The sequence below is a fragment of the Malaclemys terrapin genome, chromosome 2 (assembly GCF_027887155.1).
Source record: "Malaclemys terrapin pileata isolate rMalTer1 chromosome 2, rMalTer1.hap1, whole genome shotgun sequence".
NCBI lineage: Eukaryota > Metazoa > Chordata > Testudines > Emydidae > Malaclemys > Malaclemys terrapin.
The window spans coordinates 5,711,457-5,727,377 of record NC_071506.1 but is presented as its reverse complement, the minus strand read 5'-3'; the positions used below and the strand labels follow the sequence as shown (position 1 = coordinate 5,727,377).

The window sequence follows — 15,921 nt, the reverse complement described above, 5'->3', positions numbered from 1 at the left end:
AATAAATGGGGGGAACTAGCCCCTGAGTCTCATCCGGCCCCTTGCTGTTTGGCTGCCAAGTTACTCTCCTCCCTGGCCACCGGACAACCACATAACCCCTGCACGGGAGGAGCGGGGAACTCTGAGGCACTGCGCTCTTAGACACAGCTGTGCCCTTAGGTGGGCTGTCGAGAAGCCTGTCCTACAAGACATGAACCCATCAGTCCTGCCCTGGGGGGTTTTCGCCTTCCTCTGCAGCATGGGGCACGGGTCACTTGCTGGAGGATTCTCTGCACCTTGAAGTTTTTAAATATTTCATGATTTGAGGACTTCAATGGCTCAGAGGTTTGTTACAGGAGGGGGTGGGTGACATTTGTAGTAAGTGAAGGCAATGTAGTAAGTAAAGGCCTAATGAAGGCCCAGTATGAGGCCTGAACCAAACTAAAGTAATGGTCAAGACTTTGCTAATATGAAGCAAAGTTAAGCTGTGAGCAAGAGGCAGGCCCTGCTCACAGAAGTTGGCAAGGAAAGGGCTGATGTTGCATAGTTACAGTATAAACATGGTACCAAGACACACTATACCGGAACATTCCACAGATAACATGGAACAGGCCGACCCATCCCAATGACAGGGGCAAAAGGGTAAAATGATGGATAGAGTTGTTTTGATCGAACCAACAGGTACAAGGTGAGAGGCGGCACCTTATTACGTAGAGGGGTTGTACCTTGCTACGTAGAGGGGTTGCACCTCAATACGTCAGGAGTGACGTGTAACTTGTTTGTACCTGTGTATAAGAATGTGTCCCTGGGGTGGTGTCTTTGTCCGGCCACGGGGGCAGTGGAAAGTCCCACCACTGAGCCGGGTCCTTGCCAAGAGGCATCTATTACTAGTATGCCCGGTAGACTAAGTAATCTACGGGGAACTGCAATTGTGTTCGAGATCGCAATAAACCTGGCCGAGGTGCCTTTGTATCTTAGTAGACTCTGTGGTTATTGGGGATTCTCGTCGGGTCTGCTGTGTCAGCTATCTGCGCAGAGCTGGGGCAGCACACAGAGGGAACACGCGCACGCAGCCGAGTGATATCAACAGGAGAAAGCAGAAGCACCACACCGGTAGCATCTGACAACACTGGTGACCCCGACCGCTGACCTGGTGAGTAAGCAAAACTGCCGTGGTAGGAATCGTGATCTAACATGGCAGTAAACCTCGAGCTAGGGAACCCCCTTATCCCCTCCCTCATGATCCCCACGGAGTTTGATGATTGTTGGACCCGCTGGATTGCCAGTAAGGGGGGTCCATATGAATTTAAAAAAGAGAGTGGGGAAACATGGACTGGTTTATGTAGAGCGATGGTAGAAACCGAAGCTCTGAGAAACAGTAATAAGAGTAAAAAAGCAAGAATTTTGCAACTCATGTCTCTGGCAGTGAGACAGCTCAGACAGCATGCTGGAATGCTGGCCAAACAAGTAACAGAAAAAACAGGAGAAGTAGAAGAAGTAACCCAGGCAGTCGAGCACTGGAAAGCCCAAGCTCTGTTAGCAGAGCAACAGGCGGTCCAAATTCATGATATGCTCGAGCAAGTAAAGCAGGAAAATAAAAAATTGGAAACAACTGTAGAAAACCTGCAGAAGCAAAAAGTGCCGTCCCCTGTAATAAATATTGGTCATAAACAGCAGGCTTCAGGTAGCTACCCTGTGCCTGAAGAATGGGGACAGAAGTGGAAAAACGTGGTCCTAGTAAAATTAAAAGATGAAAGAGGGTCCACTGCATTGCAACCACCACCTTATGATAAAAGCCAGGTTCCAGTTAAACCTAAACTGAGACCTAGACTGGTGCCTGTCAGAACGGGACAAGTAAGTGCACAGAAGGAAAGAGTAGCACACAATACTTTCTCAGAATTGGTAAATCAGATGAAGGAAAATATAGAACAGTTTACAGAGCACATTAGGAGACAGGAGCTGCGACTCGATCGCAGGGGAGTGAATAAAAAAGCATTTCAAAGTAAAAAAACAAAATTAAATGGGTTAACACCTAGAATTGATGCAATAACACATGGAGCTGCCCAAAACCAGTTAACTGCACCAAAAAAGGGCACTCCTGCCATCCATTTGGCATGCACACAAAAGCAACAGACATTGGGGGAACAAATTCAGGTTTTACAAGATCAGGTAACTACCCCCATTCTCCTCTCAAAGCCAGGATAAAAAACAGGGGTGCAGTTCCTAACTGTGCAGGTTCCCAACTGCTTTGACCCACAGAACCACACTCTACGCTCATATCTGAAAATAGAATATTCTTTCTCAAATATTTTTACATACCGGTTAAGGTTTGTCCTTTATATGCTTTCTTAGTTTGCTAAATTTGCTGCTGCTGCCTGTACTTTCAAATATCTTGATAGAGTTAATCTCTCTTGGCTCAGGTCTCACTACCTTCCTAGGTTGCTCTTCACCCCACCCTCTCTCCCCCATCTCTCCTCAATTCTGCTCTCTTTTTGTTTTAAAAGTTAAAAGTTATAGTTTTTACAGAAACCTCCAAAAGATAAAGCAATTGAAAACAGAATAAAACAAGAAACAAAAAGAAAACAAGGTAAAAACTTTACTTTAAATAAATCCCAGTAAATTAATTATTTTAACCCTTCAGGAATGCAACAGCTGGAATTATTCCTAACTTTCTTGAAGATATGGTTGCCAAGCAACAGAAATGCACACTCTGCTTCTAATCCTAACCACTTACTAATATTTGAAACATGGGCTTTTCTTATTTTCATATAGCAGAGTTTTAAAATAATGTTAAATATAAAGTAATGCAAAATTCCCTGTTACCAAATTAATACAATACATTTGGCAAATATTAATATATTTTTAACAATTTATGTAACAAGTTTTACATAAGGTAATAATTTGTTTATTCAAATATAACCCTTTTTATTTTTGTTTGCCTTACTTTGTATAGTTATGAATAGAATTCTGGCGCCATTTGTTGTTAATTGTAAGTTTGTCTTGTATGTCATGTGTGTTGTTTTGTGCTGTATGTTGTGTGTCACGTGACTATTATTTTTATTTTGTTGCAACAAAAGTCAATTTTATACCCTTTTAAAAATTTATATATCTGTGGTACCACACTATTTTAAGATCATGGTTGGGGTATAATCATTATTAGCACCAATTTTTTGTGCAAAGTTCAAAAAGGTTTCAGTTACAAATATATGTACATATATTTTCATATATTTCTGCCTCAACAAATAATGCAATTGCAAACAAAAAATATTGTCTTATCAATCACAATTTTGTTTTGTTTTTTAAGATTTTTTTTTATTTGTTATTCAAAGAAAAAAATGTAAGGGGAAACCTCAACATTAAGGTAAAAGTAACATTAACAAAATGTTAATTTCTTTTTTGGGCTTTTTATAAACTTGTTTGCACTTTTAAATATAGTTATAAGAATGTCATAACCAAAATGTTTTAAAATAACAATTTATGCATAAAGCTAACCAAACAATTTCAACAGGTTTCCATGTTTTCAACAGGTTTCCACCTTTGGCTCGCAAACATAGCAAAGCATCATGAAAGTATACCCTCAAATACCCTCAAAGTACTGTATTTAAAATTTATTTTGGTTTAATTTTATAGTTGGTTTAATTTTGTATGCTTTTCTTTTGTTATGTTATGTTAATGGGAAGCAGTGGTTGTTAAAGTTGTGCTTCTAAACAGTTAACAAAAGTGAAATTAGTATCACAAGCAAATTAACTCTAAAAAGCTTGGTAAAAATTCTGTTAACTCCTTTGCTGAAACAAATTGTTCAGCAAAGGAAAGCAATACACCTTCTCATGGAAGATTGTGAGCATTTATTTTAGCCGTTAAGCATTACATTTCGTATAAAAATATTAGTAATGCACTTCAAATGAAAATGAATGTCTATACAACAACAATTGCAAAAGTATAGCTTGTGTTATAAAAGGCTTGGTCCCTATTACATTGTTCTTATTACATTGTAAACAAACTAAGTTAAACTATGTATTAAGTTTAAGTTACTGAAAACAAAAACAAAAAAGAAAGAAACAAACAAAAATCCTTTATTATGTTAACTAACTAGCTGTTTAAGTTGCATCCCACAGACCAAAGACACCAAAAAATATCACACCCTGAAGAAACCAGATATCATCAGTATACAGTGAAGAAACTGCCAAGCATCAAGAACAGAAAAATGAAGTGCTTTATAAATAAGAGACTGGTCAAATACACCTCTATCGACCATATATGGACAATTAAGTTAAAATCAGCTAAAAACCACTAGCTGGACCAGGATAAGCCATCATTTAATTTCAACTTGGTTACTCTGTAAAAACAACTGTATTATTGCTGTACTGCTGTACTGTTGTCTTATTGCTGTACTGTATTATTGCTGTACAACATTTACAATGTGCATAACCTTGCTAAACTGTTTAACCAACACACAGGTAAAAATCAACAAATGAACGGCAGCAAACTACATGAAGGCACATTAAAAACAAAGTGGTAAACAAACAAAAAGTTACATAGTAATGACAAATTGGGTAAACAAATTGCCTGTTAGTACCAGTCATAATTTGGGTCACTGACACTGCATCCTAACTGAGGCACATGTTATTCAAAACAATCTTGTTCAGTGTCTGGGTACCAATACTACATCCTGACACAGCACTATTTGATAAATTGGTTACTGTCCATTCTGTAGGTTATCTGGAAGACAGCATCCATAAGAAACAACTGGATCTATGTCAACTACTGGTGTATTGCAGAGCCGTGCAACCAATGGAACAGAGAAGTTAACCACGTCTATTTCCTGCCCAGTGAAGCTAACCAGAGGGTGACAACTAGCAGTAAGGGTAACCTATAACATGAATGGACAGTACTAGGTAGTAACTAATTACAATATATTTCTATATAAATGCCTCAGAGGTAGTGTCACTACTCCAAATTTCTGTTTTTCTTCTCATATACATAGCATTGTGAGACACACCATCACAATCCCTATCCAGTATTTCAAAACACTCAGCCTACTACTACTGATGAGACAGGTGATAACTAGAATTGCCCTAATAAGAGTGCGTTTCTATCTGTGTCACCAAAGTAAAAGGGACAGAGTACAACACCGGACTGGAAAAACATGGTTATGCTTAAATATAAGGTGGTGTCATATGTACACATACATACTATACATATATGCCCATACACACGCCAAATATATAAGCCATATCCATATAATTGATATATATTAGTTATTTGGGAGTGCCTCTAAGGCTCAATCATAATACTACATTCCTCAGTCATGGTCCCGGGCCTAACATTCCCAGGCCCACCATAAGGGACTAAAAAATAATTGGATAATAAAATCTGTCTGCCAGTCGTACGAGGGAATGTGCAGACTAAACAGACGGATGGGGCATAAGTGTATGGATAGTAAAATAAAGTAACCACCTAACAGTGTTTAGCCCACTGGGTTATCTTTAGTCCATGCATTATGCTTTTCCGGGACAATGGGTAAACTTAAAAAGACAAAAAGTGGGGGAATGTAGTAAGTGAAGGCAATGTAGTAAGTAAAGGCCTAATGAAGGCCCAGTATGAGGCCTGAACCAAACTAAAGTAATGGTCAAGACTTTGCTAATATGAAGCAAAGTTAAGCTGTGAGCAAGAGGCAGGCCCTGCTCACAGAAGTTGGCAAGGAAAGGGCTGATGTTGCATAGTTACAGTATAAACATGGTACCAAGACACACTATACCGGAACATTCCACAGATAACATGGAACAGGCCGACCCATCCCAATGACAGGGGCAAAAGGGTAAAATGATGGATAGAGTTGTTTTGATCGAACCAACAGGTACAAGGTGAGAGGCGGCACCTTATTACGTAGAGGGGTTGTACCTTGCTACGTAGAGGGGTTGCACCTCAATACGTCAGGAGTGATGTGTAACTTGTTTGTACCTGTGTATAAGAATGTGTCCCTGGGGTGGTGTCTTTGTCCAGCTATGGGGGCAGTGGAAAGTCCCGCCACTGAGCCGGGTCCTTGCCAAGAGGCATCTATTACTAGTATGCCCGGTAGACTAAGTAATCTACGGGGAACTGCAATTGTGTCCGAGATCGCAATAAACCTGGCCGAGGTGCCTTTGTATCTTAGTAGACTCTGTGGTTATTGGGGATTCTCGTCGGGTCTGCTGTGTCAGCTATCTGCGCAGAGCTGGGGCAGCACACAGAGGGAACACACGCACGCAGCCGAGTGATATCAACATAGGAGAAAGCAGAGCACCACACCGGTAGCATCTGACAACAACATTCTGTGGCCTGAGTTGTGCAGGAGGTCAGACAAGATGATCATAATGGTCCCTTCTGGCCTTGGGATCTATGACTCTATGTGTGCACTGGGCTGCAAGAGATGGGCCTGGGTGGGCTGTGTGTTAAACCCTGAGAGGGAAAGGGCCTGGGGAGATGGGACTTCATAGCATTTCTGCTCCTTCTGCACAGATGCACCCTATCATCTCTAGTGTTAGTAACCATAGCGTCGTAGAGTTTAAGGGCAGAAGGGGCCACTAGGTCATCCAGTCTGACCCTCCCCACCAGGCTGCCAACGCCACCCCACAGACTAACCCCAACAACCGAAACGAGACCAAAGTATCACAGCCCACAGGTGACTAGGCTGTCCTGTGCCACTGTCAGAGAATAGGCAGGACTGAGGTGCAGCAGTGCCCAAAGCTCCTGCAATGGCAGGACAATGATTAACTGAGATACACCCAGGTAATCCCGGCAAGTGACCCGCACCCCACACTGCAGAGCAAGGTGAACCCCCCCCCCCAAGGTCCCTGCCAATCTGAGCCAGGGGGAAATTCCTTCCTGACCCTACATATGGCCATCAGTTAGACCCTGAGCGTGTGAGCAAGGACCATCCAGCCAAGCCCCTGAGAGAGAGGGTGCTCGGTGACACCTCAGAGCACCGGCCCACCCTGCTGAATGTCCCTTCTCCAACCAGGGACATCCCTGATGCTTCAGAGGAAGAAGATTAAAAACACTACACAGAATACATTGGTGGGGAGAAATCCCTTCCTGACCCCTACTGCAGGCCAGCTGAAACCCTGGAACATGAGCTTTAGGAACAGGACAGGGCAAACACAGCAACATCTGGCTTTGGAGTCTGCTGTTGGAGCCTGTACTCCTTCTGCCAGCAAGCCAGGGATGCAGCATAAGGGGCTCTTCCCTGTGTCCCATGCATGCTGGGCCTGGGCTGGGCTGGGAGCAGCCAGCCCTCCCTTCCCTCCAGTCTAGGGATGGGCACCAGAAGTGTGAGGTTTCTCCAGACCAGCTGTAAGGAAGCAGGGATGCGTTTGTCACCCAGCCACTGCGATGCACCCGTCAGCCTAAAACGGGCTGGTCCTGTCTCTGTTAATGCAGATTCGTAATGACCAGCGGGGGCGCTGAGATTGTGTCCAAGCAGCCTGGATTTCTGGCCAAAATATCCTACATGCTGGGGAGAGGATGTTTTGAGGCTCCTTTCTATGCATCCAGGCCTTCAGATTCCTTGCAATCCCACCTCAGTTTAGAACTAAAGCGGGGCTTCCCTTCGTCTCTTATCCCTGGTCTACATTGGGGGGGGGGTGTCGATGTGAGATACGCAACACGAGAATAGCATAGCTGAAGTCGACATATCTTATTTCAACTTACCTCCCGTCCTTACGGCGCGGGATCGACGGCCGCGGCTCCCCCGTCGACTCCGCTTCCGCCTCTCGCCCTGGTGGAGTTCTGGAGTCGACGGGGAGCGCGTTCGGGGATCGATTTATCGCCTCTAGACGAAATGCGATAAATCGATCCCCGATAGATCGATCGCTACCCGCCGATCCGGCAGGTAGTGGGGACGTACCCTAAGTTACGCAACTTCAGCTACGTGAATACGTACTTAGATCGATTTACTGCGGTGTCTTCACTGCGGTGAATCCACTGCTGATGCTCCCCCGTCAACTCCGCCTGCGTCTCTCACCGAACTGGAGTACAGGAGTCGACGGGAGAGCGCTCAGGGATCGATTTCTTGTGTCTAGACTAGACTTCGGTTCTCCTGGGATAGTTTTAGAATTACCTAGTGGTTAGAGCATGGGGCTGGGAGTCAGGACTCCTGGTTCTGTGTCCAGCTTTGGGAAGAGAACTGTGGTTTCATGATTAGAGCAAGGGCTGGGAAGTCAGGGCTTCTGCCGCTGATTCTCTATGAGACTTCGAGCCAGTCACTTAGGCCTTGGAGGGGTGGTGGTAACTAGCACATTTTCAGAGTCTGGTCTAGTCAAGGCCAGAGAACCCGTTTTTTTCAGAGGAACTGCGCATCTGCGGCACTCACTGACTGGCTGGAATTGTCAGCACCTCAGAAAATCAGTCTCTGTGCCCTCCTGTGCCTCAGTTTCCCCATCTCTAAAACAGGCCTGGTGATACTTCCCTGCTTCACAAGGATGCTGGCAGGCTTCATTAGTCAGGGGTTACAATGCTCTAACTAATACCTATCCCTCATCAGCATGAATTTGTTTATCTGTCAATGCCTTGGCATGTTACCTGGGGTGTTGCTGTTTCTCAGCCCTGTATGTCAGTTCCTGCCTACCTTACCTGTAAAGAAATCCATGCTGAGTGAGGAATGTTCGCTCTCAGCAGGAGAACTAGTGATGAATGAACTGGGAACCTTTAATGTCACTCAGGCCACATTTTACAGTCACAAGAGGCTAATCGGAGTGAAATCACTGGCTACATTCTCTTGTGCAAACGTTAATTAAGGTGCCCACCTGCACAAGCACGTAACATATCATTTCCTATAGGGGCCCCTCCCCGTGGGTCTGTCAGGGAACGGACTATAGTCTCGGACCAGCCTTTCATGTCCATTCCATTTGCACGGCTTAAAGTGCTGCTTGGGTGAACAATCTGCTCATCACTTAGACGGGTATAAACCCCTTGCGGGAGTTCTCCTGAGCCTCTAGGGGACTCACCCATGCTCTACAGCAGGGTTTCTCAACCCGTGGGTCGGGACCCAAAATTGGGCCGTCAGAATGTTTCAAAGGGTCACATGGCAGCTCCTGTCCCACGGGGCCGGCTGTGCTCGCCTCCCTGCTCCTGGCACTGCAAACTCTGGGGTCCCAGCACCACTCAGGTTTGGCCCAGCCATCATGACGACAGGAGTCCGGGTAGGCCAGATTTGAGTGAGTGGCTCTGCTACTCCATGAGCCAGGTCACAACTCCACTCACACAAATCCAATCCAATCAGGGGGCAGGGCCAAACCTGAGCACATAAGAACATGAGAACGGCCGTACTGGGTCAGTCCAAAGGTCCATCTAGCCCAGTATCCTGTCTTCCGACAGTGGCCAATGCCAGGTGCCTCAGAAGGAGTGAACCTAACAGGTAATGATCAAGTGATCTCTCTCCTACCATCCATCTCCACCCTCTGACAAACAGAGGCTAGGGACACCATTCCTTACCCATCCTGGCTAATAGCCATTAATGGACTTAACCTCCATGAATTTATCAAAAGTTGCAGTACAGAGGTTGTAATACAGAGCGGAGAGCCAAGCCAAGCCCAGCCAGCCCCACAGCCCCGGAGCTGCAGGAGTCAGCACTGTGGGGTGGGTGCCAGGCAGGACCCAACCCCTTGTGGGGCAGGACCAGGGTCGGCTCCAGGCACCAGCCCACCAAGCATGTGCTTGGGGCAGCACCTGGAGGGGGGCAGCGCTCCGGCCCGAGAGCGGGGCCGCGACTGGGCTAACCGCCCTCCCCCGGCGTTCTGGCCTCCAGGGAGAGCGGAGCCCCGGCCGGGCTCGCCGCCCTCCCACCCCAGCGCTCCGGCCAGTCGGGGAGAGTGGGGTCCCTGCTGGGCTTTCCGCCCTCCTCCCAGCGCTCCGGCCGCCAGCGGAGCCGCGGCGGGCTCGCCACCCTCCCCCCAGCGCTCCGGCCGGTCGGGAGAGCGGGCCCACGGCCAGGCTCAGTGCCCTCCCCTGCCACGCTCCCTGCGGGAGGGGGCGGCGGGAGGCTTTTTTGCCTGGGGCGGCAAAAAAGCCAGAGCCGGCCCTGGGCAGGACCCTACCAAAACCACCCCAGGGCCTCCACCCCTGACTATTTACTCAGTCACAGGAGGCCATAAACATTTACAAATGGGTCCTGAGCCCAAAGATGTTGAGACCCACTGGCAGTAGAGGGTCAGGAGTCTGGTTCCCAGGTTGCCTGGAGTTCATGGTGGAGATAGAACAAGATGGAAGCTATTCCAAAAGCCAAACTCAGAGACAAAGGGTTTGGTTGAGCCACAGTGCTGGCTGGGAACGTGAAAGGGATCTTTGAAGGGTTTTATAGGCAGCCATGCTAAAGAAACTACAGTAGAGGTTGCAAACGTTTGTGTGCATGTATATCTGTCTCTCGCTCTCTTTGGATACACAGAACTTGAGCACTCTCTTTATATATATAATAGCTCTTAATCAGGCAAAGGTCCCCAGAGTTTTGTGTGTGTGTGTGGAGAGAGAGAGAGAGAGAGCGCTTAATTAAGTAAAGATCCCTAGAGTGGTGTTGATACCTCAGTGACAGGCCTTCCCTACCACACAGGGGAGTTTAAAAAAAAATTAATTTAAATATGGAGATATACCTATCTCATAGAACGGACCAAAGGTCATTGAGTCAAGTCCAGTCCTCTGCCTTCACTAGCAGGACTAAGTACTCTCCCTGACAGCTCATGGGATTTTTTTGTTGTTGTTACCCCAGGTCCTTAAATGGCCCCCTCAAGGATTAAACTCACAACGCTGGGTTTAGCAGACCAACATTCAAACCACTGAGCTATCCCTCCACAGAAGACTGTGAGACACTCAGGTATGACATCTGTGGGGCCATACAGGTACTTAGGCCTGACAGATACATGCCAGCGAACTTCAGCATGATCTTTGTGGAAATGTCCCGCCCTTGCCTGATGTCTTTGGACCTTACATCACGTCACGTTATATCTAACCTAGATTGTAAGCTCCCAAGGGCAGGGACGTTGTCTTTATTCTTTCTACAAAGCATCGGGGACAGCATTCGTGCTGGGAATATGACAGCTAGATAATAATGATCTCCAAAATTCAATCTCTATAAGGATTTTGTACCTCTCCCAACCCTGGAGCATCTCCCACTGATCACGCAGGTAAGAAGAAAATCTTCTGAACCTGACAAGCCAAAAGGAGATGAGCTAAAAATGTAGAAAGTGATTGGGGTGCCTCCATCTTTGGATGCCTGATTTGAGACACCTTAAAAAAGCCCGATTCTCAGGAGGCATGTGCTTACCATGAAAGGGCCTCCCAAGACGGTGCCTAAAAACTGCTGAAAAGTCATTAATAAGAGGAGAGAGAGAGAGACGGTTGGTAGCTGCAGATCTTCACAGGCCAGGCAATGTGACCATGCAAATTGTTTTCATTACCCATCATCAGTGCTTAAGAAATGATAAATGAATAATAAAGTTGCCATTAAAAGCTGATTGGCCCATGAAATTAGAAAGCTCCTTAATGGCTGTTGCTCTTGGGGGTTTTCAGCCACCGAGAGGAGAGGCTTTGACGCTTTGCTCCCTGTATTTGTCATCGCAGCGAAGCATCTGAACAGACATTGCAGTGGCACGAACTCAGACGCTAAAGAAAAACCCAGCACACCTCAATGAGCCGCGTCAATCGGGAGCAATTTTCCACCTGAAAACATATGTATTGATGCTAATGTCTTCCTGGCAGAAAGCACAATGGAGAAGGACAAAGGCGTAGCCGAGCGGGAACCAGCTGTGATGCCAGAGCACGGTGCATATGGCATGAGGCACAGCTGGTACAAACAAACACTCATTTCTATGCACGTGCTACTGTCTCCCAACACACAGTAACAAATAAGAACATAAGAATAGCCATCCTGGGAGAAACCAATGGTCCGTCTAGCCCGGTATGCTTTCTCTGACAGTCCCAAATGCTGCAGAGGGAATAAACCAAACAGGACAATTTTGAGTGATCTATCCTCTGTTGTCCAGTCCCAGCTTTTGGTAGTCAGAGGTTTAGGGCCACCAGGAGCATGGTTTTGCATCCCTGTCCATCCTGGCTAATAGCTATTGATGGACCTATCCTCCAGGAACTTATCTAAAGCTTTTCTGAACCCAGTTATACTTTTGGCCTTCACAACATCCCCTGGCAATGAGTTCCACAGGTTGACTGTGCGCTGTGTGAAGAAATACTTCCTTTTGTTTGTTTTAAACCTGCTGCCTGTTAATATCATTGGGAGACCTCTGGTTCTTGTGTTAAGTGAAGAGGTAAATAACATGTTTTTAGTCGATTCCTCTACACCAGTCATGATTTTATACAGCTCCCTAAAAAAATCCCTTAGTCGTCTCTTTTCTAAGCTGAACAGTCCCGGTCTTTTTAATCTCTCCTCAAATGAGAGCCGTTCCATACCCTTAATCATTTTTTTGCTCTTCTTGTGAATGCCAAACACACCAGTTCTGCTTCTTCCCCAGCTCACTTTAAAGGCAACAAACAACATCTTTTCTCTTGCAGATTTGCACTATTCTTTTTCTAACTTTAGGGTTACCATATTTCAACACTGAAAAAAGAGGACACTCCACGGGGGCCCTGGCCCTGCCCCAACTCCACCCCTTCCCCACCCCCGCCCCTTCCCCACCCCCATTCCAACCTCTTCCCCAAAGTCCCTGCCCCAACTCTGCCCCCTCCTCTGAGCACCCCACATTCCCCCTCCTCCCTCCCGCTCTGATCTTGGTTGGGAGTTGCTAAGTGCTTCCCTGCTCCCCACTCGCCCTGCAGCCTCCACACACCCCCTTGCCCTGCAGCCTCTGTGACCCCTGCTCCCCAGTCGCCCTGCAGCCCCTGCACCCCCCCGCCGCTGCAGTCTCTGTGACCCCTGCTCCCCACTCGCCCTGCAGCCCCTGCACTCCCCGCCCCTGCAACCTCTGCGCCCCCCGCCTGCCCTGCCCCTGCCCCCCCGTCCCTGCAGCCTCTATGCCCCTGACTGCCCTGCTCCTCCTCGCCCTGCAGACTCTGCGCCCCCCCCCCACCTGCCCTGCTCCCCCGCTCCCTCGACAGCCTCTGCCTGGCGGGGGCTTCGGACGCTCAGCGGCGACCGGGGCGGCGCGGGTCCCTGCAGCCCCGGCACATGCCGCCTCCTTCCTGCCACCGTTGAGCACGTTCCCCGGCCTGTCCCCGCTGGAAACAGCTCCCGCGGCGCTGGGTTCCAGCCGCGTGGGGCGACGGGGCCTCAGGAAGGGTCTCCCAGTGGCCGGGGGGTCCCCGCCCGCGAGGGAAGCCCGAGCCGCTGGCTGGGCCCAGCCTCCCCATTGTCCTGCGGGCTCGGCTGGGGCGCGCGGTCTGCCCGGCCTGCAGGGGCAGCAGCGGCCCCTCTGCCTCCTTCTGTGGCTGCGGCTACACCCCCGCCCCCGTTTCCCCGCCTGAGCTCGCCACAATGTAGTCAGGGCAGCTGGGCTGTGCTGCGGACCCGGCGGGTCGTGCTGGGGCCGGGCGGACCCTGGCTTATGCCTCCCTATTTCCCCGGACATGTCCAGCTTTTTGAAAATTCCCCCCGGACGGGGATTTGAGTACCAAAAAGCCGGACATGTCCCGGGAAATCCGGACGTATGGTAACCCTATCTAACTTGCTTTCTTCCTTCCCAGCAACTGCCACTTGCTGTGGATGAAATCTACTAGAGCTATGACTCGGTCTGAGTCAGAACCTCAACTTGTGTAAATCAACACAACTGACTTGAATCGATGCTGATTTACAGCTCTTCGTGCTCTGCGGGCCTCTCTCTGCTCTTGTTCACACAGGGGAAGGAATAATCTCAAAATGTGTCACAGCTCCACGGTTGGTTGAAAAGCAAAACCCAAACAAATCCATGAAACCTTCCTTGAATTTTGGATGACAATTGCCATAGAAAATTGGCAAATATGAACTATTTAGATTAGCTGCATGAATATCACTCCAATATTGTTGGGACAGCTGTAGTGGAGTGGATACAGCTGTAAATTAGAAATTATTATTATAGAAGTCATAGAATCTCAGGAGGTCATCTAGTCCACCCCCCTGCTCAAAGTAGGACCCATCCCCAACTAAATCCCCCAATGGCCCCCTTCAAGAATTGAACTCACAACCCTGGGTTTAGCAGGCCAGTGGTCAAACCACTAAACTATCCCTCCCCTCTGAAATTAATGGAGATATCCTATCTCCTAGAACTGGAAGGGACCTTGAAAGGTCATCGAGTCCAGCCCCCTGCCTTCACTAGCAGGACCAAGTACTGATTTTGCCCCAAATCCCTAAGTGGCCCCTTCAAGGATTGGGCTCACAACCCTGGGTTTAGCAGGCCAATGCTCAAACCACTGAGCTATCCCTCCCCCTGGATATAATATATTAATGTCTATTACTTTAGCATCCACAGACGCCCGTCCAGATCAGGGCCACATTGTGCTTTTTACAGACATATATGTCTGCTTCAAACAACTGAAAATTGCTGCTCTTAGGACAACTCCAGGAAATGGCACATGAACGGTCCAGACTGAGATACTACAAGAAGATAGAAGGAAATCTAACACCGACAAACCCTCAACTTGAAGCCAAGAATGTAACAAGATTCAAAAAGGGACTGGATATTCCTGTAGATAACAAGAATATGCAGAGTGATCATTATTAATGCTAACAAATATTTTGGAAGAGATACTAAACCTTCAGGCCTTAAAACCAGAAATCGAGAGGACACCTAATGTGAAGGGCAGATTTTCCCACAAATGCTGGGATGGTCACATCTTACACCTTAAGAACATAAGAACGGCCTTACTGGGCCAGACCAATGGGCCATCTAGCCCAGTATCCTGTCTTCCGACAGTGGCCAATGCTGGGTGCTTCTGAAGCAATGAACAGAACAGGGAATCAGCAAATGATCCGTCTCATGTCGCCCATTTCTAGCTCCTGGCAAACAGGCTAGGGACACCATCCTTGCCCATCCTGGATAATAGCCATTGATGGATCTATCCTCCATGAACTTATCTAGTTCTTTTTTGAACCCTGTTATAGTCTTGGCCTTCACACCATCTTCTGGCAAGTAGTTCCACAGGTTGACTGTGCTCTGCACTGTGCGTTGTGATACCTTTCTCTGGTTCTGGTCACTGTCAGAGCCAGGATACTGGGCTAGATGGACCTTGGGTCTGATCCAATCTGGCAACCTCTATATTCCTAACTAGCAGAGTACAGATTGAAATTCCTGAATCAGCTAAGCACATGAGTAACCTCATCTCTGTTCAGCAAAGCATTCACACGTATACTTAATTATAAGCTTTGACTTCAAATGTGTGTTTAAATTTAGGCAAGTGCTTATGGCCCTGATCCAGCAACTTACCGTACAGAACATGGATAGTTCCATTGACTTTAATGGAGCTACTAACATGATTAAAATTGAGGACATATGTGGGTGTTTGCAATACCAAAGACTGAAAACCTGACCTTACACCATTGAATGGGGTCTGTGCCATTGACTTCAATAGAAGCAGGGTCAAGACCTAAGTGCTTTATAGAGGTCTAGGAACTGACTGGGAATAACATTAAGCAAACCTTACAGGTCCTTGAAAAGCTTCCCGGAGCTTAGTCCATATGCACAAAAGCCAGGAGATAAAATATCTCGCTCTAGTGAAAGGTTATTTGCTTATGTTCAGCATCGGCAGCTGGTTTAACATTAAAACCTCCTCTGCTGCGGAGGGGAGAAAACAAACAAACAGAGAAACAGTGCTTAATAGTGTGCTGAGACTAAAATTACAATTCCGCTTGCTTGTTTCCTTTTCTCCTATGCAGAAGAGAGAAAGTGCAGGCTCCACGAACCGTTGTGATAAATCACAGGCCATCAGAGCCAGCGAGGTAGTTACAAGATGTGTTTAATAGAAATTTTCTCAAAGACAGCATAATCATCAACC

At 47.2% G+C, this 15,921-nt stretch overlaps 1 protein-coding gene across 1 annotated transcript; it reads left to right on the top strand.

Annotated features, from left to right (window-relative positions):
• Nucleotides 1–359: 359 nt before the first annotated feature.
• Nucleotides 360–6,132, top strand: LOC128832422 (uncharacterized). The gene is made up of 2 exons (XM_054019800.1): nt 360–2,566; nt 3,507–6,132. The coding sequence occupies exon 1, from the start codon at nt 1,174–1,176 to the stop codon at nt 2,182–2,184; it is 1,011 nt and encodes a 336-aa protein (XP_053875775.1). The 5' UTR covers nt 360–1,173; the 3' UTR covers nt 2,185–2,566; nt 3,507–6,132.
• The last annotated feature ends 9,789 nt before the right edge of the window (nt 6,133–15,921 follow it).

Coding starts and splice junctions, on each gene's coding strand:
- LOC128832422 (XM_054019800.1), top strand. CDS start 1,174: ATGGCAGTAAACCTCGAGCTAGGGAACCCCCTTATCCCCTCCCTCATG.